Genomic DNA, 23,222 nt, shown 5'->3' with positions numbered 1-23,222 from the left:
ATGCACTTAATTATAAATTTACAAGTTAATTCAAATTTGTATAGTTTGCAATGTTTCGTTAAAAAAATATATCATCTTCTGTTATTATATCCTAGTTTATAATCACGGTTGACTTAATATTTCTTGTTTTATGGTATATATATTGTCCAGATTGTCAACAGCATTAGTACTTCCTAATGAGATTTTGCAGTATTTCATGTTAAGCAAGAAGAAAGTTATTTCAAAGTTAAAAGCTTTCAATCTCTGATAACAAAAATGATTTAACAAGAGGTTTTCTTATTTTCAGGATGTAAACACTGAAATACAGAACTAAGACATGACTGATGACTTTATATGGTTAAGACACAGCTCAGAACCAAAGTCTCCTTATTCCAGAACAATAGAAAAGTAAAAATCAAAATGAAAACAACAAGACAGGCTGCGTGTAAACCTCTTGGAGAGATTATAACAATTTTGGAGACAAAAGATCTAGACATAGGCATCAGGGTTCTGGATGAGGTAGGCTTCAACAACTTTATACATCGATAAAACCTTCTCCTTGCCGGCCTTAATATCCTCTTCCTTAAGCATGAATTCTCCTTTAGTGTAGTACTTACTCGTTACCTTAGAGATGGTACCACCACTAGGAGAGGACTCAAACTTGACCTCGTAAGTTATTTTTTCAAGATTTTCCACCAGAGCATCGCCTTCCAACAGAGTATAGTTATATGTGTACTTATCTTCACTGAGCTCGTCAATGTGGTACTTCACACTATTGAAAGTGCGACCTACATGAGTAACATTGATGATTTCCAATTAGTATATAACCATTAGACATGTTTAACTAAAATCAAGATCTACGTACAAGTAGAGTGAGTTTTTTGTAGACCACTTTTTAATTGGAGACCTTATATGTTCAGCAAGCAGAATATTGCAAAATATATTATTATGCAAAACATGTTCAGCTTGCATTACATATATGGTTTGCCAGGTCTCTAATAAAATAGTAGTCTCCGTATAATTTTTCCAAATGGTGATGATAAACATAAGGAAATGAGCTAACCGTCAATGAAGTTGATCTGCTTGATGCTTCCGGCTCCCCCATCACCTTGAATATGCTCAATGCTCTTAATACCTTGCGGCAACAGTTTTGGAATTAAGTTGTGAGAGTCTACGATGGAGGCCTTGAATAGCCTTGATGGAGCAATAGGGGAAGTGTACTCATCGGTGAAGCTTGCAAAGCCCATGTTGTTTACGTAAGGTTGGGGTGAAAACTAATAGATTAAGCCAAATCAAAGAATATTTCTTGAGTTGGTTTTGGTAATATTGTGTGAGGATAGTATTTATAGGATAAGCAGAGATCTCCTTATGTAATGCCATGACAAGTCACTACGGCAAATGGGAACATATATTCTGGTGTTTGTTCATTCTTATTAAGCTACTGTCCATGAAATAGGATTTAGGCGACTAAATTAGATTTAAAATAGGTTGCAAAAGACAAAATTTTGGATTTTAAGCTCTTGGTGTAGTAAGCATGAGGGAACACAAAGAAACATACGCTCATAGGAGCATCCACAATGAGGAGCCCAAGTCCCTCTTCTTTTTTATTGTCACATAGATTAAAGAGGATTGTGTAAAAAGATGGCCATTTCACTACAAAGCAACCCTGGCCAACTCAGAAGCTTTGCTCCAATGGTAAAACTGAAGACCAGTTCCCTTCTCCAATGCTGCACTTGGGTCTGCATTGAAGATGTTACTTGATAAAATACAAATGACTTCTCATTTCACGAATATTTTTATTTTAATATGATGATAAATTTCGTGAAATCTTGTTATAGAGACTAAGAAATTATATCCGCACTCCGGACGCTAAAACATTGTTAATTTTAAATATGTTATAGAGATTGGTTAACTATAAAAATTATAAAACAGAGTATCATTCACAACCAATCAAAAATTTGTTATTTACTCTGAATTTTCTTTTTGTTATTTCCAAAAAAAAGGAGAAAATTTGTTTATTTAATCATGTAAAATTGTTTATTTTTTTAATTTTTTGGAAAAAGAAAATAATTTAATAATGTAAATCATACGACATTTATATATATAATCGAAATTGGACAAACATATAATAATATCGTTGTTAAATGCATCACCACAAAAACCCTTGTCACTAATTCAACATCATAAAAATCCCATAAGATCTCTAGTCTGGGATATCATGAACAACAAAGACCAAACTCTCGTAGAAAGAGATCAAACAATAATCAAATAAATTGGAAATTTATTAATATCAATAAAAAATAAATTAAGAATAATAAACGGGCGACAAGCTAATTTCCATCTAACATTATTTGCTGTAACCATGTAAAATTAATCAAAAGTTCTAATCAGCCCATATTTCAGTTAAAAAACTAGGCCCACCCAATCCCTCTGGTACAGCCCACCCACTACATCAAGTTAAAGAATTTAAATTGGATTAGTAAAAAAACATAAAAAATAAATTGGCGGGGAAATTGAAATGGATGTCTCTCTCACCAATCACCAGTTCCCCTCCCTTTCGGCTTGTCTTTATTTCACGAGAACGAACGCTATGTTATCGGAGCATTACAATATTTTACTTCAGGTTCATTTACACACACATGTTATTATTTTATTATTATTACTAAACATATTTTTGTACTAATTTTACTTTGCTATTGATATTATAGAAACAAAATGACACTGAAGAATTCAGTGTAAACTAAGGGCTCCAAGCTGAATTAGCTGCATCAGATGATCTTCTTTAAACACTCTGAAACAAAGGTGTGTATGTATGTGTTTTATATGCAACTTAATATGAGTTATATAATTATGTACATTATGTATTCGATGAAATTACTATGAGAAATCAATTCAAGTTAATGTTGTTTTTTAAAAATAGGTCAATAGGAATAAGAGTAAAATTGGTTCAAAATTTACTAAATATTAGATCTTCATTGTTGTTCCTATTCATTCCATATTTATATATGGAGTTCATGTGGGATATATTAATCGAATTGGCTGAGTTGAGGTGATAGTGATACCCCCCTTTGTTGTCATCGCTTGCGGTTGATCTTCAGAATGACAATGAGTTGCAAGGAAGTATTAATAGATGGGTGTGGATTCGGTGCAACTATTTGCAACTTAAGTCATATATAACAAATGGCTTAAGAGTTGTTGAATGAAACTTTTAACGAACATGATTTTTAAAGGAGCCGTGTAAAAAAACACAGCCCAGCCCGTTCTTTGGGATGGGAAAATATAGCATGTACTCAAATATACATGCAAGAGAGGGCGAGTCGCTGGAAATTATATATCACCAATTTTACGGTTCAATTTCAAGTTGAATCATCAATTATAACATTACTTTTAAACTTCGATTTCAAGCCGAATCATCATCTTCAAGCCTTTCAATGTCATAAAAAGACATACTATTAATTATTTATTTATGTGTGTGCGTGTGTATGTATTTATGACTCTATGTATTTGTGTATCTATGTATGTGTGTAGGATTAATAGTGTTTGATAATATGTTTCTGGTATTCTTAGTTTTTGGGACGTTTTCAATATATTAATCAAGTAACCTAAAATAAATATATATAAGAAATATATCTTTTTTATCTTTTATCCCAGAAAAATCTAAATTATAATTAAAGCAAAATATGTTTGATGTACGACTTTGCTGGTCCTGAGAAGTGTTATAAAAATCGAAATCGAAAATAATCAATGAGGTTATCATTTAATAACTAATCAGATAATCAAGGATAAACTGGAACGATTAATCGGGACACTAATCAAATATCTTAAAATAATATAATAATATTTAATTTATTAAAATTTACCATATTAATTTTTAAAAAATGTGTTATAATTAATTATATTTAAAAAATCAGACGGGGTACTCTATCTTGTAGCGCCTATGGATGAGAAGGATGGTATTAACAAGTGTATTAATTAATACTTTTGTAAAGAAAAGTTAATTATTAATTGAAAATGAAGTGACTAATAGGAAGAAAGCATGAAGAATGCCTAATATTCTTTTGTTGTCCATAACTTTGTCTATAAAAATATTATGTGAAAGTGGACCTGAGTCGGGCCTGACACAGATTCAGCCTATACTAGGTCTTGTTCTCTCAGCATGATATGATCACTTTCTTTCAGAGCGAGTGTAACGCACTCCGTCCGCTTTTTTTAATTCTTTGTGATTATGGTGAGGAAACACGTATGAGTTAACTTTAATGATTGAACCGTATTTTTTAAAACAAGCATGGTTGTTGTGTACAACATGTCAAACTTCAATGGCGAAATGAATTTAAGCCATTAATTTGTCATTAACTATTGTTTGATTTTATGGAAGAGATGTTGAAATGTTATTTGTTTCATTAATATGTTTTAGTGATCGATGATGTGCATGATCTGGATGGTGTGTTGCTGTCGCATGCCGTGGATGATATATTGCAGGAACCGTCAACTATTTTGTGGGGATAGTAGTATCATGTTAGTGTTGAGCTGTGGAATGGGGGTGGACGGAAGTTGCAGACGTTTTGTGATAACTCACACATGCGAGATTGGTAGTTTTGGAGATCATAGAGGGAGCTGTTACATATGTGTGGTTTTGGGGTGTTTACCACAGTCATGCGGTGCTACAAACTGATTAGAAGCGGAAATCAGTTGTAGTTGAGAGGTGGAGGCCGGAGACTGACACCTTATTAATGAAGCACGGGGAGATGACGTTGATTCCAGAGGATATTGAGTATATTATAGAGTATGGGAGAGGCGATGACATGTGGTGCAATAAAAACAAGGGTATTTTTTTTCATTGATAATTGGTTTGAGCCTCTTACAGAGTAGAATTTTGAGGATGCACTTCTCACGATTAATATAAAGTTGAGTTGGTTGTTTAATAGGTATGGCACGGTGAAGCCGGGAAAGGATAGCATTCACGTGCTATTATCGTACACACTACACACTCAAACTTACATTTTATTTGTTATTGGCACCGTACTTTTTCTGACTAGCAGCCGGAGTTTTGTGCATACGAGGTACATACAGTCATTACGCAATCTTAGAATCATCCGTCACTATGTTTGGGGTGCAAAAGTAACATAATATAGCAAACAGCTAACAGTACGTCCAGATATCAAAGTAGGCATATTCGCTAGAAAATAGACAAAATTTTATGACCTCTGAGAATGTTATGGATGCAGCTAGTAATTTCTTTCCGCTAGTAAATATTATAGCTGACACTGCCTCACTAGAGTTGGTTGCCAATGGCAGTGCTGAGAATGATATTAACAGCATCTGCTAGAGGGTCTGTAAATGCAGCTGGTTACATGAACCAATGTGTATTCAAACACATTCTTGGTGGCTGCAGTTTTCATATGTGGCGATAGCGAGTACTTGTAGTACAAATTTGGGGACCAACGGTGGTAAGAGTTTTTACATTTTTTTATAATTGAAGAGAACATCCTCATATTGAAACTACCTAATCCAATTGTGGTATGTTGTCAACGAATTTTATTGTATTTAATCTAGGCCAGGTTTCCATCAGTTTATGTTCTTATCTCCAATTTGTGCATTTTATACTATATTCGGACAATGCTGAATGCTCCGGGAGTATTCGGATTTTTATATCTACACAGTGATTAGATAATTATTAAAAATAATATTTATCTTAATACGAATGCTGTATCAATATTTCGATTAATTGTGACACTTTAAGAAGATTGTTTGGTTGGTTGCTAGATGAGCTTAAATGTAAAAACATCCATAAGATTGCCGATGAACATTTTGTTTTTGCTTTGACTTGTAGATTGATGAGAATATACTGTTGTATCTGCTTATTGCAGGTGGACTTGGGTTGAAGGATGATTTAGTTGCCTTGTTTCGAGTTTTCGAATGGTGGCAGGGTCCATCAGAATCAGTTGAAGAGTTTGTTATGAGGTAAAGGAATGCCTCTGAGAAGTAGTCTTTCTGCTCAGGTAATTTCCGTTATCATCAAGTAATGTTATATCTATCTTCAACTCCTTACTGGTAATTTACTGAGGAAAACAAGTTACACTTATATAGAGAAGAAATTAGATTACTGTTTGTTGCTTTTTCATGGTTGGCGTAATTAGAATATTATGGCATTTGGTTAGTATTGACAGTAACAATTTTTTTAGTTAGCATATATATGACATATTTAGATGCTTTAGCATTTATATAGCACTATGCACTCTATTTAGATGTCAGAGGAGTAGGAGCTTCTAGGTTTGGACTGTAGGACTATCAAGAGAAGTAAGAGCAGACTTTTAGGACTGCCGTTGTGTTAATATTTATTTAGAACCATTAAAAGACATGGTGGCAATTATGTTTAAGATTTCCCGCGAGGTGTCCTTTGTTCGCATAAGTCCTCGGCATTGACACAAGTGTTCCATGTAACAATATTCGGACTCTACTAGCTACAATTAGATCGTCTTTTCATTTATGAAAAGAAGTAGAGGCACGGCACTGCATACACAATCTTCCAAAAACGGTTGTAACTGTGCGCAAATCATGCATGATGAAAGAACTGCCAAGCAAAGCCGACATATAATAAAATTCCAAAGCTCCTAGCTGTTGGTATTTCTAGTAGTAGAAGGCTGTGCAAATCGAAAGATGAGTTGAAACATGGTGGATAGATCTCTTTTTCTGGTGATAATTATGAATTTATATCAATCTTAAATGAATACTGAAATGTAGAGATGCCATGTGTGAAGTTTGTCACCTCAAACACATTAAGACTATTCTGCCGACCGACTGTCATTCAATTTTCGCCTATTTCATTTCATACTTATCATTTATGGAAGAAGTAAAGGCACGGTAGTGCACTGCATGCACAATATTCTGAAAATGGTTGTTCAGAGAGAGAAAATTAATGAGGGTGTAAAAAGAATTGCATGATGAAAGAAGCTGCTATGCAAAGCCCACAGATTGATAATTTACTGGCCCCTAGCTGCTGGTATTACACTATTACTAGTAGTACAAGAAGGCTGACACAGTGAAAAATGAGATAAACTTGATGAATAGATATCTCTTCTCTAGTGATAATTATGAAGTTATATTAATCTTGAATGACTACGGAACTCTAGAGTTGCATGCAGCTTGACACGTCAAACATCTTTTGGATTTTTTCAAACCCCCCCAAATGTTAACTCCTTCACCACCTCGCTCTTTATATTCCCCCATACACACACAAATAGCAGTCACCTTCACATTTTCCCAATCAATTGCTCACTAAATATTTGAGAAGTTCAATACAGTTAATTTTAAAGATGCCACACACTTTAATTAATGGGCCACTGAGCATGCGTGACAGGGTTGAAGATACCCTATCTGCTCACCGGAATGAACTTGTCAATCTGTTCAACCGGTAAGTAATCCACTACTCTCTGCCTTTTCATCTTCTTTATTGATGAATTGGAATATTTCCAGTTGGTTGCTGATTTTTTCATTTAATTTTGTATCTAAAATCTTGTTTTATCTGTCCATTGGAAAGATATGTAGCTCGCGGAAAGGGGATATTACAATCCCATGATCTGATAGATGATTTGGACAGTGTTGTTGGTGAAGATGGACTCAAAAAGCTCAAAGATGGCCCCTTTATCCAAATCTTGAGATGTTCCCAGGTGACGCTCAACCCCTTAAATTGAAATAAATCATATCTGCCCTCTAAAATTACCATTTCAGCTTGAGCTTGCTTCAGAACACATTGTCTTATGGAGCTAGTTCAATTCCTCAAATAATTTTTTTTGGATACATCCTCTTGGTAAAAACATGTTGATGTTTCAAACCTCAGTTGAGGCATGTTTGTGTAAGTATTTAAATTTTTATAACTGACCATTTTCACAAATCAAATAAAGATTTAAATGCTAACATCATATGTGTTCACTGTATTAGGATCATCTATGAGTAGACAATGAAATTTCCGACTAAAATGTTCTTTCACCTCATATAAACTTGAGTTAATTATTGATTGCTTATTACAAATTGACCTGATATGTCTTATTCCCATAATATGTGTATCTAAATGATGTTTCAGTGCATCTCTATGTCATTGAATTTGTAGAGGAATTTCTTAATTGGATATACGAGTAGAACTCATCACAAGCCGAGTTGATATGTCTTATTCCCATACTATGCCGATCTAAATTATATTTCAGTGCATATCTGTTCTTTTCATTGAACTTCTAGAAATAATTTCTAAATAAATATATTAACAATTATAACCAGGGGTGGATCTAGTAACTAGGAAGCAACACATTTTGCCGACAAACATTAAAAAAGTTACTAAATAGCATTATTAAATATAAGAATGCCAATTATGTGACCCCATGAATAATTCAAAATATATAATGGTGTTGTATAAACTTCAAAAATTATCTCTCAAAGTTCTTGGTTTGAACTCTCGATTTTTCAACATAGATATGGATTTCCAAACTGATAAAAAAATTCAGTTACGTGTGTATTAAATCTATATATGAAATCTGTAATCCTGCTTTTTTATGTATGTCACTAGGATGAGAATGAAGGAACAATATATTTATTAATGTTGTCCTGGTTTATGTATGTTACATGCTAATGAAGCTTATTAGTTATATATATGTATATTTGTTTAATTATGGTTTATATTGGTCAGATCGCTGGTAAACTTATTCATTATCTTGCTAAATTCTTAAGTATATATGTTATTGTGCTTGTAGGAAGCTATTGTTCTACCTCCTTTAGTTGCCATTGCTATTCGTCCAAGGCCAGGTATTTGGGAATTTATCCGCGTAAATGTGTATGAACTGAGTGTGGAGCATTTAAATGTTTCAGAATATCTTCAATTCAAGGAAGAACTTGTCAATGGAGAGTAAGTAACCTCACCTTTTCTTGCAGTTCACCATGTTTTAAGATTCTTCATGTTCTCTTATTTGAAACTAAGAGATGTTTTAATACAAGGTTTCAGTAAATATGTAGCCCTTCCTTGCCATAACTTAACTAAGTCAACAAAGATTACATTATAGGTACAACAAGAACTTTGTGCTTGAGATTGACTTCGATCCATTCGAATCAACACTTCCTCGTCTGACGCAATCACCTTCCATTGGCAGCGGGGTTCAGTTTCTCAACCGTCACCTATCTTCTTTTATGTTCCGAAATAAAGAGAATTTAGACCCTCTGCTTGAGTTTCTCCGTACACACAAACATAAGGGACACGTATGTCAACTTATTTAATAACTGTCATATATATATTTGTTATGACTTGGTTACTTATCTTCTTGTTATTATCTTCATATGTTGAAGCAATTACTTATGTCATTCTAAATAGTAAGCAAAAAATTTAAAGAAAAGCTTAACAGTTAACACACTGTTCATGATGTTTTCCAGGTAAGGATGCTAAATGACCGGATACAAACTATATCTGGACTTCATTTGGCATTGGCTAGGGCAGCGGAATATCTTTCTTATTTTAAACCGGATGCACCATGTTCTGAGTTTGAATATGTGTAAGTGACTATGAAGATTTATAGTATCCTCTCCAAAAAGAAGTAATATATTTGGCTTGTAAATTGTTCTTACACCATGATAGAAAACCCCTCTGAATTTTATCATTGCTTTGAAAGTAGACTCCAAGGTATGGGCTTCGAGAAAGGTTGGGGTAACACAGCGCATCGGGTATCCGAAACTGTCCATCTACTTCTTGACATCCTTCAGGCTCCTGATGCAGCTACCTTGGAGAAATTTCTTGGGATGATTCCTATGGTCTTCAACATTGTGATTCTCTCCCCCCATGGATATTTTGGCCAAGCGAATGTATTAGGTCTGCCTGACACTGGTGGACAGGTAATGTGATCTTGTATAACAAATAATTAGATTTCACAGTTCATAATTTGTGTGAATGACAACTTTGCTTCTCTGTCCTAATTTTCACAAAAAGAAGTTATTGTATTTGTTTTTGTACTACAAATATGTGTTCCCTGCCAATTACATTTTTATCTTTATGGATAAAGGTTGTCTACATACTTGATCAAGTGCGTGCCCTGGAGAATGAGATGCTTTTCAGAATAAAGGAGCAAGGACTGGATGTTTACCCAAATATACTTATTGTAAGTATACTTGATACTCACCTGTCTTATCCCAACATGAAACTTGTTCCTAGCTAAATTTGTACTTCTTATGATTATCGTCTCAATAATCTTCCATTACCAAGTTCGATTTTAATGGTTCCCTGTTTGGACTGTGTAAGGTCACACGATTGATACCTGATGCTAAAGGAACTACATGCAATCAGCGAATAGAAAGAGTCAGTGGAACCGAGCACACACATATTCTGCGCGTGCCTTTTAGGACTGAGAAAAGCATTCTTCGAAAATGGATTTCTAGATTTGATGTGTGGCCTTATTTGGAGACCTTTGCTGAGGTACAAATTTCCCTTTTAATTATCTTCTTCTTCACTGATTTTCCAAGATAGTCCCAGTAGTTGATTACAGGACCTTTTCCACATCTTCTAAGCATTTATCTGATATGGGTTATTTTTTATTAGGATGTATCAAATGAAATTGCTGCAGAATTACAGGGTGTTCCAGACCTCATCATTGGGAACTATAGTGATGGGAATCTTGTTGCTTCCCTGTTAGCTAATAAACTTGGTGTCACACAGGTCTAAATAAGTTCTAATTTTTTTGTCCCTGACTCACTTTCAAGCATTTATTCCTAACAATGTCAACTTATACAGTGCAACATCGCTCATGCGCTGGAAAAAACTAAGTACCCTGATTCTGACTTGTACTGGAGAAATTACGAAGACAAATACCATTTCTCAAGCCAGTTTACTGCTGATCTCATTGCTATGAACTCTGCAGATTTCATTGTCACCAGCACATACCAGGAGATTGCTGGAAGGTATGCATCTCACTTCATGGAAAGAAATTTCTTGAATTCTCCAACTTCCATAAAATATTTGTCTCTTATTGCCTGATACAAGGAATCTACTCGTTACAGGAGGGACAATCTTCTGATCATAAGTACTTTCCTAGAATAAGATTCTCATTTTAGTTTTTTTTTTCCTTAATATTCTGTTTCAAAAGTATTTCTTACTAATGTATATTGCATATACTTCCACATGATTAACTACTGTTATTGTGTTGAAGCTGAGTGAACAAGCTCATAAAAATTAGTAAAACTCTTCGATTCTCACCTTTTTAAGCTTATGAGAATATAGTGTTTTGTAGAATCTATGCATATACACACTTTAACATTTTCCCACTATTTCAGCAAAAACTGTGTTGGACAGTATGAGAGTTACACAGGCTTCACTCTGCCTGGGCTGTATCGTGTAGTTCATGGCATTAATGTGTTTGATCCCAAGTTCAATATCGTCTCTCCTGGAGCAGATATGAGCATTTACTTCTCATACACAGAAAAGGATATGAGACTTACTGCATTACATGGCGCGATTGAAAAGCTGTTATATGATCCAGAGCAGAGCAATGAACATATGTAAGTTTCTCATTTCTGTGTGTTTTTACTGGTTTTTTGTGCTAAATCTATATTTACATGTTAATGTTGCTTTAAGATTTTTCACACATTCTGGTGTATCTTATAAACATTCACTTGATCATGGTTCTTGCTCATTCAACATTCAAAGCATCCTGTTAGGTCAGGGTGTGAACTCCAGCTTTTGTTTTATTGCTAATTGAATTTCAAAATCTTATTTTTGTATAATGACCATAATGGGATTGATCATTGTTCTACGAGACTAGAAGTATTGCCAAGTGGCTTTCATGGAAGAAGACATTGGAGTTTTGTTAAGCTTGTTGCATTCCGAGCACTATAGACATGATTCCAAAATTACTCTCTTTTCTCCTATGGGTTGTTTGGTGCCATAATTTTCCTGATTTTTTTGGCTACATTATATATATTACAATATATACTAGGAAGTAGGAAGGAATACTTATTTAATTGAAACATGATGGAACCCACAAAATTCTACACTGGACTTCAATTGTTGCTTACAAACGGGAAATACAATAGAACGGAATCTAAAGACAGATAAATGAGGACTTTCGAGTAGCCTCTCACTCCTAGAACCCTTATTAAGTGTATGCAAAACAAAACTCTCAATGCCCTCTTTTTCCTCTCTGTTCCCCCACTTAACCCCTTCTCTGTCGGAATTTCTCTTCTTGCCCCTGCACGAAGTCTACTGTAAGCAATTAGTACTGCTTGGTTACTTGGCTGTTGGGCTGGGCCTGGTCCATTGGGCTGCATTGCAGATGCCATTTACAACTTTCCATATATGGAGGGTTTTGAGGAATTTAACTATTAAGGTTTCTTGTTACAGAGGTCATTTTTGCTGATACTTTGTCTATATTATATGCAGTGGTATGCTGAGTAATCCATCAAAGCCCATTATCTTTTCCATGGCAAGATTGGATAAAGTGAAAAACCTGACTGGGCTAGTTGAGTCTTATGGTAAAGATACAAGGCTAAGAGAACTAGCAAATCTCGTTGTAGTTGGTGGCTACATCGATATAAAACAATCAAAGGATAGAGAAGAGATCACTGAGATTGAGAAGATGCATGGTCTAATGAACAAGTACAACCTAAATGGGCAATTTCGATGGATAACTGCACAGATGAATCGAGCTCGTAATGGTGAACTTTACCGTTACATTGCAGATACAAAAGGTGTCTTTGTTCAGGTAAAAATTATTTAAGTACTTTACATGCCTTCTGTAAGTACATAGTCTCATTATTTGATTCACACATTCTTTTCAGCCTGCTTTCTATGAAGCTTTTGGGCTCACAGTTGTGGAGGCAATGACTTGCGGTCTCCCTACCTTTGCTACCCTTCACGGAGGTCCTGCAGAAATTATAGAGCATGGCATATCTGGATTCCACATTGATCCCTATCACCCTGAGCAGGTTACAATCAATTTGGTCAACTTTTTTGAACGGACCCAGAGAGATCAGAGCTACTGGAATCAAATATCTGATGGAGCACTTGCACGCATCCATCAAAAGTATGATGTTTTGCTTTAAATGTGGTCAAACAATTTTACATAATTCTGCCCCCATATCTAAATTATATGTGCAGGTACACTTGGAAGATATACTCAGAGAGGCTTCTGTCATTAGCTGGGGTTTATGGGTTCTGGAAACATGTAACAAAGCTTGACAGGCTAGAGAATCGACGATATTTGGAGATGTTCTACGCTACAAAGTATAGTGATCAGGTTAGTTCTCCCAAAAGTTTGTAGTAAGTGCAAGTAATTTAATAAACAGTCACTAATTCTTAGGTCCGTGGGTCTTATCTCAAGAAAGTTACTTATTGCTATTATTTTTTTCAAGTAGCAACGCAAAAGTTATTTTTCGTCTGGATAATTTAAATTGATGATAATATATATAACTTAAAAGTTACAGAAAATAAAGATCATTAAAAGTTGTATATGTATAGTTTTGTGTATATTAATTACAAACTTAAAAGAAGTCACTTCACGTATATAAGTTGCATGTGGTGTTGCTAATATAGTTTTGTGTATATTAATTACAAATTTTAAAGAAGTCACTTCACATATATACTTCTTGAGAATTAACTCTTATAAGCTAGTTTTACTTTTTACACTTACTTACCAGTCACTTATTTTTGCATTCCATTCCATTTCTAGTATTGTGTGTAAGGAATGAAGTGGGCGAAGAATGAAATTTCTGAACAACTATCTATGTTCAAATTTTATTCAGTTCATTTCGAATTCATTCAGCCCAACCAAACACAACATTAATATAATATCTTACATCATACCCATTTTTCATTTAAGGGTCAAGTCTTAACACATGGAAGCAAGCGAATGAACATACAGCAAGTTCTTACTGGTTGTGACTTGTAACAGATTGCATATAATTTCTTTTTCTTTTTTTTTTTGTATTACAGGTGAAGATGATTCCTTTAGCTGTGGATGAGGATTGAGGTCTAAAGCTTACAGCTGTTATGTATCTCTGTGTTTTGCTTTCAACATTGAACTGCGCGTAGTTCACTTTGCATTTTGGTTTCGATATTAAACATTTCAACTATAACTATGTATGAACCTGTTCTGCTGTCTCAGATTATTCTGAGAGATGGATAAATAAGTTGGATGTTTACTTAATGCATGTTCTTTAAGTTTATATACAAGCTGCCGATAAAATAGGAAGTTTATGCCAGTAAATTATACCCACTCTGCTTCAAAATAGTTGTCATTCATCAGAAGAGTTGGCTTTAACATGTGGGTGAATTTGTTTAATGAATGATGTTTGAGACTTATTGGACCCGCTAAATAGATCACAAATAGCTGGCATAGGCTAAATAGATTTTAGGAGAATTGGTCACTTAACATGATATTACAGCCCATGCTTACGGAAGACTTGAGTTCGACTAATGTAAAGCTTCTTGCAATGCCATTTCAGCTATACGTACTCCACACCATCAATGTCTACGTCTGTGCATGCTGCATGCATGGGAACTATATAAAAATAGCATGCATTTAGAAATCACAAAAGATTAGGGTGTCTTATATGATGATCATTGACACTGTTAGCTACATTTCAGGCTCAACTACAAATTAATAACAATCAGTTACCTTCTAAATTATGCTAAAAAATCAGACAGCAATGGAGTAGGAACCAAAAGTAGACTTTCCAAGTATGGTTTAGAGGATCATGTGAATTACTAAATATAGAAACATTCCTCAACTCCCTGGACCTCATATTTCTCAGATATATCTTTATATCAATCGAATTTCTCAGTTGTTTTTCTTATCATTTTCATCTCTGGTCTCGGGCAAAACTAGCCCTGGCGGCAAATAGATAAATTAGTATTCACCTGGGGAGTTCTTCGACATTCTCTAAGCCATTTTCTTCTCAATTTTTGAGAAGAAAATGGCTTTGAACAAAAAAGTTACTGTTGTTACTCTGTCTTCAATCCTCCTTGTAGGTTTGGTTATTGGAGCGGTGGTCGTAGATCTTCAGCACAGTAACAAGGATGCAGATGAGGCCAAAAAAAATCATGTAGCTGAATCACAGAAAGCTGTGCAATCAATTTGCAGGCCTACTCAATACAAGGACACTTGTGAGCAGACACTCCTCCCTGCCGCGATGAATACTACTGACCCCAGAGATTTGATTAAGGCCGGGTTTGATTATGCGATGCAACATATCCAGGGCTCACTCAAGAATTCATCAACATTACAGGCAGCGGAGAATGATCCCAGAACATCTGGGGCTTATAAAGTCTGTCAGCAAGTCCTTCAATCAGCTATTGATGATTTAAAGAGATCTTTCAATAAAATAAATGATTTTAGTATTGATGTAAATGATATACAAGGATATCTTTTTGATCTCAAAGTATGGCTCTCTGCTGCCAATACGGCTCAAGGGACTTGTTTGGATGCTTTCAGGGAAACAAGCGGAGATGCAGCAGAAAAAATGACAAAACTATTGCAGCTCTCTCGTGAGCTGACCATCAACGGTTTTAATATGGTTGATGAATTAAGCCGAGAGTTGGCAGATCTGCAGGTGACAGGGAATGCGCGAAAGCTCTTACAAGTTCCAGGGGCAGACCAATTTCCTGCTTGGGTGAAGGATCACAACAAAGAACTCCTCAAAGGTGACAATGCTAAACGCATGGCTAATGTTATTGTAGCTCAAGATGGTTCTGGGAAAGTTAAGACCATTAATGAGGCTATTAAATTGATTCCACAAAACAATCAGAACATGTTTATTATATACATTAAGAGCGGTGAATATAGAGAGATTGTTAGACTTGATAAGTTCATGACTAACGTGATGTTGGTTGGAGATGGCCCCAAAAAGACTAAGATCATCGGTGACAGATCTCAGAAGAAAGGCTTCCCCACATTGGAGACTGCAACTGTTGGTAAGTCACATTGCTCCATAAGAAAATAGATGCTTCATCCATCTTTTTTGTTTCTTGATCTGGCCTTATGTCAGCTAAGTCCCTTGTATGGCTAAGGTCAGAATATTAAATTTTACGGAACAGTTTACTGAGACACCTTAAATCAGTCATGTAAGTGCTTAATTTCCAGTTACTGGAATTGTCATTTGACTCTGAACTCTTGGTGTTTACTTATATATGAATATACAGGAGTAAGTGGATTCAACTTCATAGCAAAGGGAATTTCATTCGAGAACACAGCAGCTGCAGATGAAGGTCCAGCAGTGGCCCTTCACGTGGCAGCAGATAAATCAATATTCTACAACTGCCGTATGGATGGTTTCCAAGACACTCTTTACACTCATGATTACAGACAATTCTATCGGGAGTGCACCATCTCAGGCACTATTGATTTCATCTTCGGAGACTCAGTGGTTGTCTTTCAAAGTTGCAAAATAGTTGCCAGAAAACCAGCAGCTGGCCAGGACTGTGTGATTGTAGCCCAAGGCCGAGAATTTGTTGACGACATCACAGGAATCGTAGTACAAAACTGTACTATTACAGCAGAAGCTGATGTACTTGCCAGTCCTACGATCCAATCATTCCTGGGCCGCCCCTGGAAATCCTTCTCCAAAATGGTGATCATCGATTCATTCATTGAATCTTTTATCAATCCATTGGGATGGCAAATTTGGGAAGAGAAAAATCCAAATAACATGACAGCCTACATTGTGGAGTTTGGAAACAAAGGCCCTGGTGCAAATGTTTCTAAAAGGGTACAATGGCCTAGTGTTAAGAACATTACTTCTGCAGAAGCTAATACCTATAGTCCTAAAGTTTTCCTCAAGGGAGATGATTGGATTCCTTCTACCGGTATCCCCTATAGTATGGCCGCCACCACAAGCGCTGCAACCCCCTCCCCCGCCCCTTCCCCAGACGCCAGCAGCTGAATCACAACTGTCTAAAATTGCCTTTTGTATGTAGGAAGATATGCAAGCCATGTCCTAGCATATATTATTCATTGTCGAATTGATGATCAAATGATGGAAATGCAATATATGATTCGCCTTGATAGCGCAAATTGTATATGAGTCACTGAAGTTCAATTTTTTCTGCTAAGAAATTTTGTACTTTTACTATATCCCTCTTCATCCTTTTGAGTTTCATCATAAACAGAAACTCTGTTGCAATTTACAGATTGATATAGTGACCTTTTTGAGTTTGCAGTTCCGCATCTGAGGACTTCTTCGCGTCTCAATTACATGCCTAATCTATTAAATTTTAAATCAAATTATAAAGCAAAACGCGGGACATAATCTGAGATCAATGATTCATTCTAATATTATTTTCTCAAAGAACAAGTGATCAGCAGAACCACACATAACAGCTTTAGGTACTTACAATCTTAATATACCAGAAAATGTATAATGTACCGACAAAATCATGCACATCATGAAAGATACTCAGCTCACATGGATTATCAGGCTCAGACAAGTACATTGCAACTGTTAGAATTATGAACCTTAATGAATTTTTTCTACTTTTTCGTTACAATGTGTAAAGACTTGTTCGATGATAAGCAATCCAACTGTCTCCTTGGTTCATATAAGGCTATAAGCTGTAATACTTATATACTACATACAGCCTGTAAGTCATTATTTTTATATTTTTATGAATACATAAGTCAATTAGTCAACTACAATACACAATTATCCAAACATACAATCTAAGCTACACACTTATACACTTATCATAATAAGTGACTGTAAGTCATAAGTCATTATTTTAACCTCGTCCAAACATGCTAAGTGTAATAAGAATCTTTGACGAATCATTGCTATTTTTTAGTCCCAACATAACAGATATTTTTCTGAATGCTGATAAATTGATAAAATTGAGTGGTTTCGAGTTTATTAATTCACAAAGAGCTAACTGCACCATAAACAAAAGAGAGACCAAGAATGGACCTATTTTCAGGGGCACCTGGGGACATAGGATTGTCTCTCTTCTGAACCAAACACAGAGGATTATCTGAAGCATTAACGTTGCCACAACAGAGCAAATTAAGGAGAAACAAAAAAAGATTGTCGGTCCAGAAATGTAGATATTTGTTCCCAGAATAGGAAAGCTAATGATAACCTTCAAATCCAATAACCATACCTTGAGTCAGAATAGTTGCACCTCACATTCTCTAAATAACCGAATTAACGGTCTCTTTCATCCCCGTCTCAATCTCCTTGCTCACCGCTATATATATATATATCAGCCTCGTCTGCATTTCGAATCAGAGCCCATAGGGGTATTTGTAGAAACTCAATAAAACCGTACCCCAAGAGCTCTGTGATCAATAAAACAAGATAAAAAATAAGATTAGCCAGCCTTAGTAATTTTTTCGAGCTAAAATTAGGTAGTCTATTGGACAAATAAAGATGGGATTGTCGAAAAAGATAACTGTTATTGGTCTATCTTCGGTAGTCCTGGTTGCTGTGGTGGTTGCTGTAGCCCTCACCCAAAGCAGTGATGGTGGCGACGAAAAGGGTGGTGGCCAGACTGTACACACCTCTAACAAGGCCGTGAATTCGTTGTGTCAGCCAACTGACTACAAGGATGCTTGTGTCAAGAGTCTTTCTGAAGCCAACACAGAGGATCCTAGGGAACTCATTAAGACGGGCTTTAAGGCCGCCACTAAGGAAATTGGCGACGTGGTTTCTAAGTCCAAAACTCTTGAAGATGCCTCTAAGGATGAAAGTACCAAAAAGGGATATGAACTTTGTAAGAAATTGTTGGAGACCTCAGTGGATGATTTTAACAGATCAATGGACAAGGTTGGTAAAGTTGATGCGGGTAATTTGAATAAATTAATTGCGGATCTTAAGACCTGGCTTAGCGGTGCTTTGAACAATCAAGAGACTTGCATTGATGCTTTCCAGAATACAACCGGGGATGCTGCAGATAAAGTGAAGAATTTGTTGAAAATGTCTCATGCACTATCCAGCAATGCCCTTGCGATGGTCACTGAGCTCACGAATATTTTGAAATCCGTAGACCTTAAGTCTCTAGGCCAGAGGAGACTATCTAGTGTGGATGATGAGATTCCTGATTGGATAACTACGCATCAAAGACACCTTCTTCAAGCTGCAGCTGCACCCAACGCGGTCGTTGCTCAAGATGGCTCTGGACAGTTCAAGACGGTTGGAGAAGCCATTGCCACAGTCCCGGCCAACAATGCTAAGCCCTTTGTTATCCAAGTGAAGGCTGGTGTGTATAACGAGATTGTGAGAATTCCAAGGCACACAGACAATGTTGTGTTGATTGGTGAGGGCGCAACCAAGACCAAAATCACAGGGAGCAAGAACTTCATCGATGGAGTCAAGACCTTTGAAACTGCAACAGTCGGTGCGTTTATATTCACATGCATGCAATGATTCAACGCAATTTCTTATAAATACATATAAATTGATCTCCTTAAAATTTTACTATGTAGGTGTGGATGGTGACGCGTTCATGGCTAAAGACATAGGCTTTGAGAACTCAGCAGGAGCCGAGAAACATCAAGCCGTGGCACTCAGATTATCCAGTGACAGGGCTGTTGTCTTCCAATGCCAAATAGACGGTTATCAGGACACCCTTTACAATCACAACTACCGCCAATACTACCGTGACACCACAATTACCGGCACAATTGATTTCATCTTTGGTGACTCCGCCTCCGTCTTCCAGAACTGCAAGATGGTAGTGAGGAAGCCACTGGACAACCAAGGCTGCATGGTGACCGCACAAGGCCGGATCGATCAGCGTTCCACTGGTGGAAATGTCCTTCAGAATTGCACGATAACCGGGGAGCCAGGACTCCCTCCTGCCACAAAGAACTATCTAGGCCGCCCCTGGAAAGAATTCTCCAGGACAATTATCATGCAATCAAACATCGATGCCATCATTGCTCCCGAAGGATGGTCACCCTGGACAGGTGATTTCGGTCAAAAAACTTGCTATTTCCTCGAGTACCAGAACAGAGGACCCGGATCCGACACCTCGAAGAGAGTCAATTGGCCAGGTATCATAAAAAATATGAATGATCAAGATATTCAACAGTTCACTGCTGTCAAGTTCATCCAAGGTGATACTTGGGTGCCGGCTACCAACGTCCCTATCGAAAACGGAATGATGAAAGTTTAATTTCGAAGTTTCCTTGTTATGTAAGTATCTAAATTTCGCATCTGTAACATTTTTGCTGCAATTTTAAGTGCAGTTAGAATCCTAGAATATGCTATATATAATATAACCCTATTTTGTGGGGTGTATGTACTAATACTTCAGCCTGCTGCGCCAGGCTTTATAGAATGATGCATTATACTGCACCATATATTTGTACTAGATTAGCCTGTTGCCGCTGTGCCAGGCTTTGTAATTCATACCTTATATAAACATAAGTATTATTCTTGATAAGTGATCAGTTAGTTACTGGAGCTGGAATTCTGATTTACAAATGTGTTTGTATAATTTGTATGTTCAAATTAGTAATTGACTTCTGAAAGCGAGAACTGTATTATCCCGACTCTTCATTTTGTCTCAAATAATCATGTTGGACATTTGACTTCCAAGTTGAGAAAGATTTGAATTCCAAGTTGAGAAGGATTTGAAGATAAATTAGCTATTTTGAAGCTAAATTCTATTAAAGTTCGGATTTGTGGGATTACACCCAAATTCTGCACTGTTTGGGCCATATCATGAGTTTTTGATGTCGGATTTGGATGATCATACAGCCCACATGAAACTCTTGAAATTTTTTTTAATTCAGAAGTGTTCCACGAAGCAAAATCCAACTGAAAAGGCGCAGAAAGTGAGGTCCAAGTACAGCTATGAATTTTGAGACACAATCCTACTTGATTTTAATTTCTATTTGTATATTAGTTTTAAATATTAAAAGACTTTAATTATTAGAGAAGGATCAGTTTTTATCATGGTAGACTATTAGAGTAGAATTAGGGTTAGAGAGGGAGAGACCTATGGAGAAACTATGGCTTTTATGGATGTGATGGCAACTTTAAAGCTTAAAAGTTTTCTTTTTCAGTTTCTTCTCTTTTCTTGGTAGTTTTATTATGTCTTTTTATTGTTTTACTAGTTTAATTATTAGCGAGTAGTGTGTTCTAGGGTTTAAGGGGAAGCCATGTTTGCACTATGATATTGGTAAGATTTTACAGCGATTTGTTTGATTGTGGTAATTCTAGTTGATTATGTTTTAATATTGATTTGTGTAATCGGCCGATATCATGAATTGATTCTATGCGAATAGGAGTATGATCGAGAGATATAATACTAGAGGCACATATACAATTAGCCGAATGAATGTGAATGCGAGAGCATCATTGGATTTTTCTGAGCGTTAATATTCGAGATAGATTAAAATTACTTTAATTACTCAATTAATTGAATTACTAAGAGTGATTATTTGTGTAAACATGTTTCGAGAGTGTTGATAGTTGAGAGAGATTATAACAAAATCTAATTGTACGACCACTTTAATTACTTTTGCTTAGAGCCAGTCATTGTGTAAGCATGGTGGATCTCATTGCCCTCGATTTTGAATATAGTATTTCAGTGTCTATTTAGTTAGTGTTAATCTAGCTAGTCAAAATATCTTTTATAATCGTTTGCTCTTGAAACAATCATCTATAACTGAGTAAGATGATAACAGCTGTCTACTTGATAATACGACCCGCATTTGACAGTCTACACGATAATAGACACCGTGCGCTTGCGGTTAGTTATAATTTAACACGTCAAAAATTATCATCTTCAACGATACTCATATATTGATTAATTATATTCTAAAAATGGAATATAACTATCATAAATTGTTATAAGTATAATATATTATTTAAATACGATAATAAATGAAATCTTGTTACATGTTGTTGTTGGCTAAATATTGCAAAATCACGATGTTGGCTATAATTATAAATAAACATAATGTTTACTTGGATTTTTTTTTTTACTTAATCTCTATATTTTTTATTTATAACATTTGTATTAATGAACTTTAGTTAATGGTCTTATAGGTTGAAAATGCTCTAATATATAATTGAAATTTGTAGCTCATGAAACAAATATATAATTATTAATTTTTACATTCCATCATAACGTACAAATATGGCACAAAACCCCAGTATTACTAATATATATGTATATATAGGTATAATTGATTAATCGATGAATTAATGTTTATCAATTTAGAATGTAAATTCAAAATTATTAGTGTAGAATACTCCGGTTCAACATTTTGCTAATATTATCAATTATTAAGTCATTATTCTCAAAATATAGATAATATATATCATATATTTACCGAAAAAGACAATTTTAGAGTGTTGAAAATGAATTTTTTTGAGGAAAAAGATTGGTGTATACATTATTTTGACAATTTGTAGACGAGGACCAACACTGGATATATTGTCGAGATATTTGATTTTTTAGATTATAAAAAAAAATTATTCTGTTTATGATTCCGTCCGATTTAGTCGGATATCCATTTTAGCCAAATCAAAAATCAAATTAATCGAATATGAATTACTTAAATATAATTTGGTTGATCTACAAATTAGATAATATTATGTTGAAAATAGCTATTTTTGACCGAATATTTTCAACAGAATTCGGGACGTGAAAATTAATAGAGTCGAAATTAGTCAACCTGTCGAAAATATAATTTCGACAAATTATATTCGACAACTTATTTTCGAAAGACCGCATAATTATCGACAACTTATTGTGGAAATTAGCGGTTTTCTATTGTTACATCTTAAAATCAAAAATATATACTTTAGTTTCTATAAACATTTTTTATTTTAATCTGATAGATAGCATAGTTTAATTCTTTTATTAGTTCTCAAAAATGATTTTCCATTATGTAATCGAATATATTTTATTTAAAAATACCAAATGTCTTTAAATTCACATTAATATCAGATTTTTTTTAAACTAACAAGCTATCTAGGTATAATTTTTGGCACCGGTTGTTAACGTCATCACCCTCTTACCAGTAATTTTTATTTGAATATACATGTATATGCTTAATATTTTATCAAAGATTTTTTTTTTTTTAACAAAAATAAGCTTACTGTATAATATCAGAAAAGGAATTTAAAACATAATAAATCTAATTCACTGGTATGTAAGGATGATACAGAGTATTATTAACAAGAGACCACAAAGTAGCTTTTGACGAGGGAAAACATGACCTAACCTAATTACCTCAGATTAACCGTACAGTACATGGCAGGAATTATTAATG

At 35.2% G+C, this 23,222-nt stretch overlaps 4 protein-coding genes across 12 annotated transcripts; 3 read left to right on the top strand and 1 right to left on the bottom strand.

Moving 5' to 3' along the window:
• Positions 1 to 228: 228 nt before the first annotated feature.
• On the bottom strand, positions 229 to 1,421 carry LOC108199245 (major strawberry allergen Fra a 1.07-like). The gene is made up of 2 exons (XM_017366980.2): positions 1,043 to 1,421; positions 229 to 767 (listed from the first exon to the last, which is right to left on the bottom strand). The coding sequence occupies exons 1-2, from the start codon at positions 1,224 to 1,226 to the stop codon at positions 469 to 471; spliced, it is 483 nt and encodes a 160-aa protein (XP_017222469.1). The 5' UTR covers positions 1,227 to 1,421; the 3' UTR covers positions 229 to 468.
• Positions 1,422 to 2,438: 1,017 nt separating this feature from the next.
• LOC108204620 (sucrose synthase 2) lies at positions 2,439 to 15,109 on the top strand. 9 transcript variants are annotated; one of them, XM_017374144.2, is made up of 19 exons: positions 2,439 to 2,602; positions 2,688 to 2,781; positions 4,394 to 5,978; positions 7,281 to 7,390; positions 7,517 to 7,646; positions 8,721 to 8,872; positions 9,027 to 9,219; positions 9,391 to 9,509; positions 9,627 to 9,846; positions 10,014 to 10,109; positions 10,250 to 10,423; positions 10,547 to 10,663; positions 10,739 to 10,905; positions 11,278 to 11,502; positions 12,383 to 12,704; positions 12,781 to 13,025; positions 13,100 to 13,238; positions 13,934 to 13,970; positions 14,972 to 15,109. In XM_017374144.2, the coding sequence occupies exons 3-18, from the start codon at positions 5,949 to 5,951 to the stop codon at positions 13,967 to 13,969; spliced, it is 2,475 nt and encodes an 824-aa protein (XP_017229633.1). In that variant the 5' UTR covers positions 2,439 to 2,602; positions 2,688 to 2,781; positions 4,394 to 5,948; the 3' UTR covers position 13,970; positions 14,972 to 15,109. The 9 variants fall into 9 exon arrangements, with proteins under 9 accessions (XP_017229633.1, XP_017229638.1, XP_017229637.1 ...); XM_017374149.2 differs by lacking the exon at positions 14,972 to 15,109 and having other exon boundaries at positions 2,440 to 2,602; positions 4,394 to 4,803; positions 5,847 to 5,978; positions 13,934 to 14,147; XM_017374148.2 differs by lacking the exon at positions 14,972 to 15,109 and having other exon boundaries at positions 2,440 to 2,602; positions 4,394 to 4,803; positions 5,275 to 5,978; positions 13,934 to 14,147.
• LOC108204621 (pectinesterase-like) lies at positions 14,917 to 17,164 on the top strand. The gene is made up of 2 exons (XM_017374152.2): positions 14,917 to 15,913; positions 16,142 to 17,164. The coding sequence occupies exons 1-2, from the start codon at positions 14,917 to 14,919 to the stop codon at positions 16,879 to 16,881; spliced, it is 1,737 nt and encodes a 578-aa protein (XP_017229641.1). The 3' UTR covers positions 16,882 to 17,164.
• A 1,049-nt stretch (positions 17,165 to 18,213) lies between these two features.
• Positions 18,214 to 20,415, top strand: LOC108197964 (pectinesterase). Its single transcript, XM_017365701.2, has 2 exons — positions 18,214 to 19,327; positions 19,416 to 20,415. Exons 1-2 carry the CDS (start codon positions 18,361 to 18,363, stop codon positions 20,105 to 20,107), a joined length of 1,659 nt encoding a protein of 552 aa, XP_017221190.1. The 5' UTR covers positions 18,214 to 18,360; the 3' UTR covers positions 20,108 to 20,415.
• Positions 20,416 to 23,222: the final 2,807 nt, after the last annotated feature.

This window comes from Daucus carota, chromosome 1 (genome assembly GCF_001625215.2).
Source record: "Daucus carota subsp. sativus chromosome 1, DH1 v3.0, whole genome shotgun sequence".
NCBI lineage: Eukaryota > Viridiplantae > Streptophyta > Magnoliopsida > Apiales > Apiaceae > Daucus > Daucus carota.
This window is presented reverse-complemented; position numbering and strand designations above follow the sequence as displayed.

Bases quoted from the DNA above. Each gene is read 5' to 3' on its own strand.
- LOC108197964 (XM_017365701.2), top strand. From the start codon at position 18,361: ATGGGATTGTCGAAAAAGATAACTGTTATTGGTCTATCTTCGGTAGTC. The intron at 19,328-19,415 runs GTGCGTTTATAT...TTTACTATGTAG, and splicing joins CTTTGAAACTGCAACAGTCG to GTGTGGATGGTGACGCGTTC.
- LOC108204621 (XM_017374152.2), top strand. From the start codon at position 14,917: ATGGCTTTGAACAAAAAAGTTACTGTTGTTACTCTGTCTTCAATCCTC. The intron at 15,914-16,141 runs GTAAGTCACATT...ATGAATATACAG, and splicing joins ATTGGAGACTGCAACTGTTG to GAGTAAGTGGATTCAACTTC.
- LOC108204620 (XM_017374144.2), top strand. From the start codon at position 5,949: ATGCCTCTGAGAAGTAGTCTTTCTGCTCAG. The intron at 10,110-10,249 runs GTAAGTATACTT...GGACTGTGTAAG, and splicing joins TTTACCCAAATATACTTATT to GTCACACGATTGATACCTGA. The intron at 10,424-10,546 runs GTACAAATTTCC...ATTTTTTATTAG, and splicing joins ATTTGGAGACCTTTGCTGAG to GATGTATCAAATGAAATTGC.
- LOC108199245 (XM_017366980.2), bottom strand. From the start codon at position 1,226: ATGGGCTTTGCAAGCTTCACCGATGAGTACACTTCCCCTATTGCTCCA. The intron at 768-1,042 runs GTTAGCTCATTT...TTACTCATGTAG, and splicing joins GCAGATCAACTTCATTGACG to GTCGCACTTTCAATAGTGTG.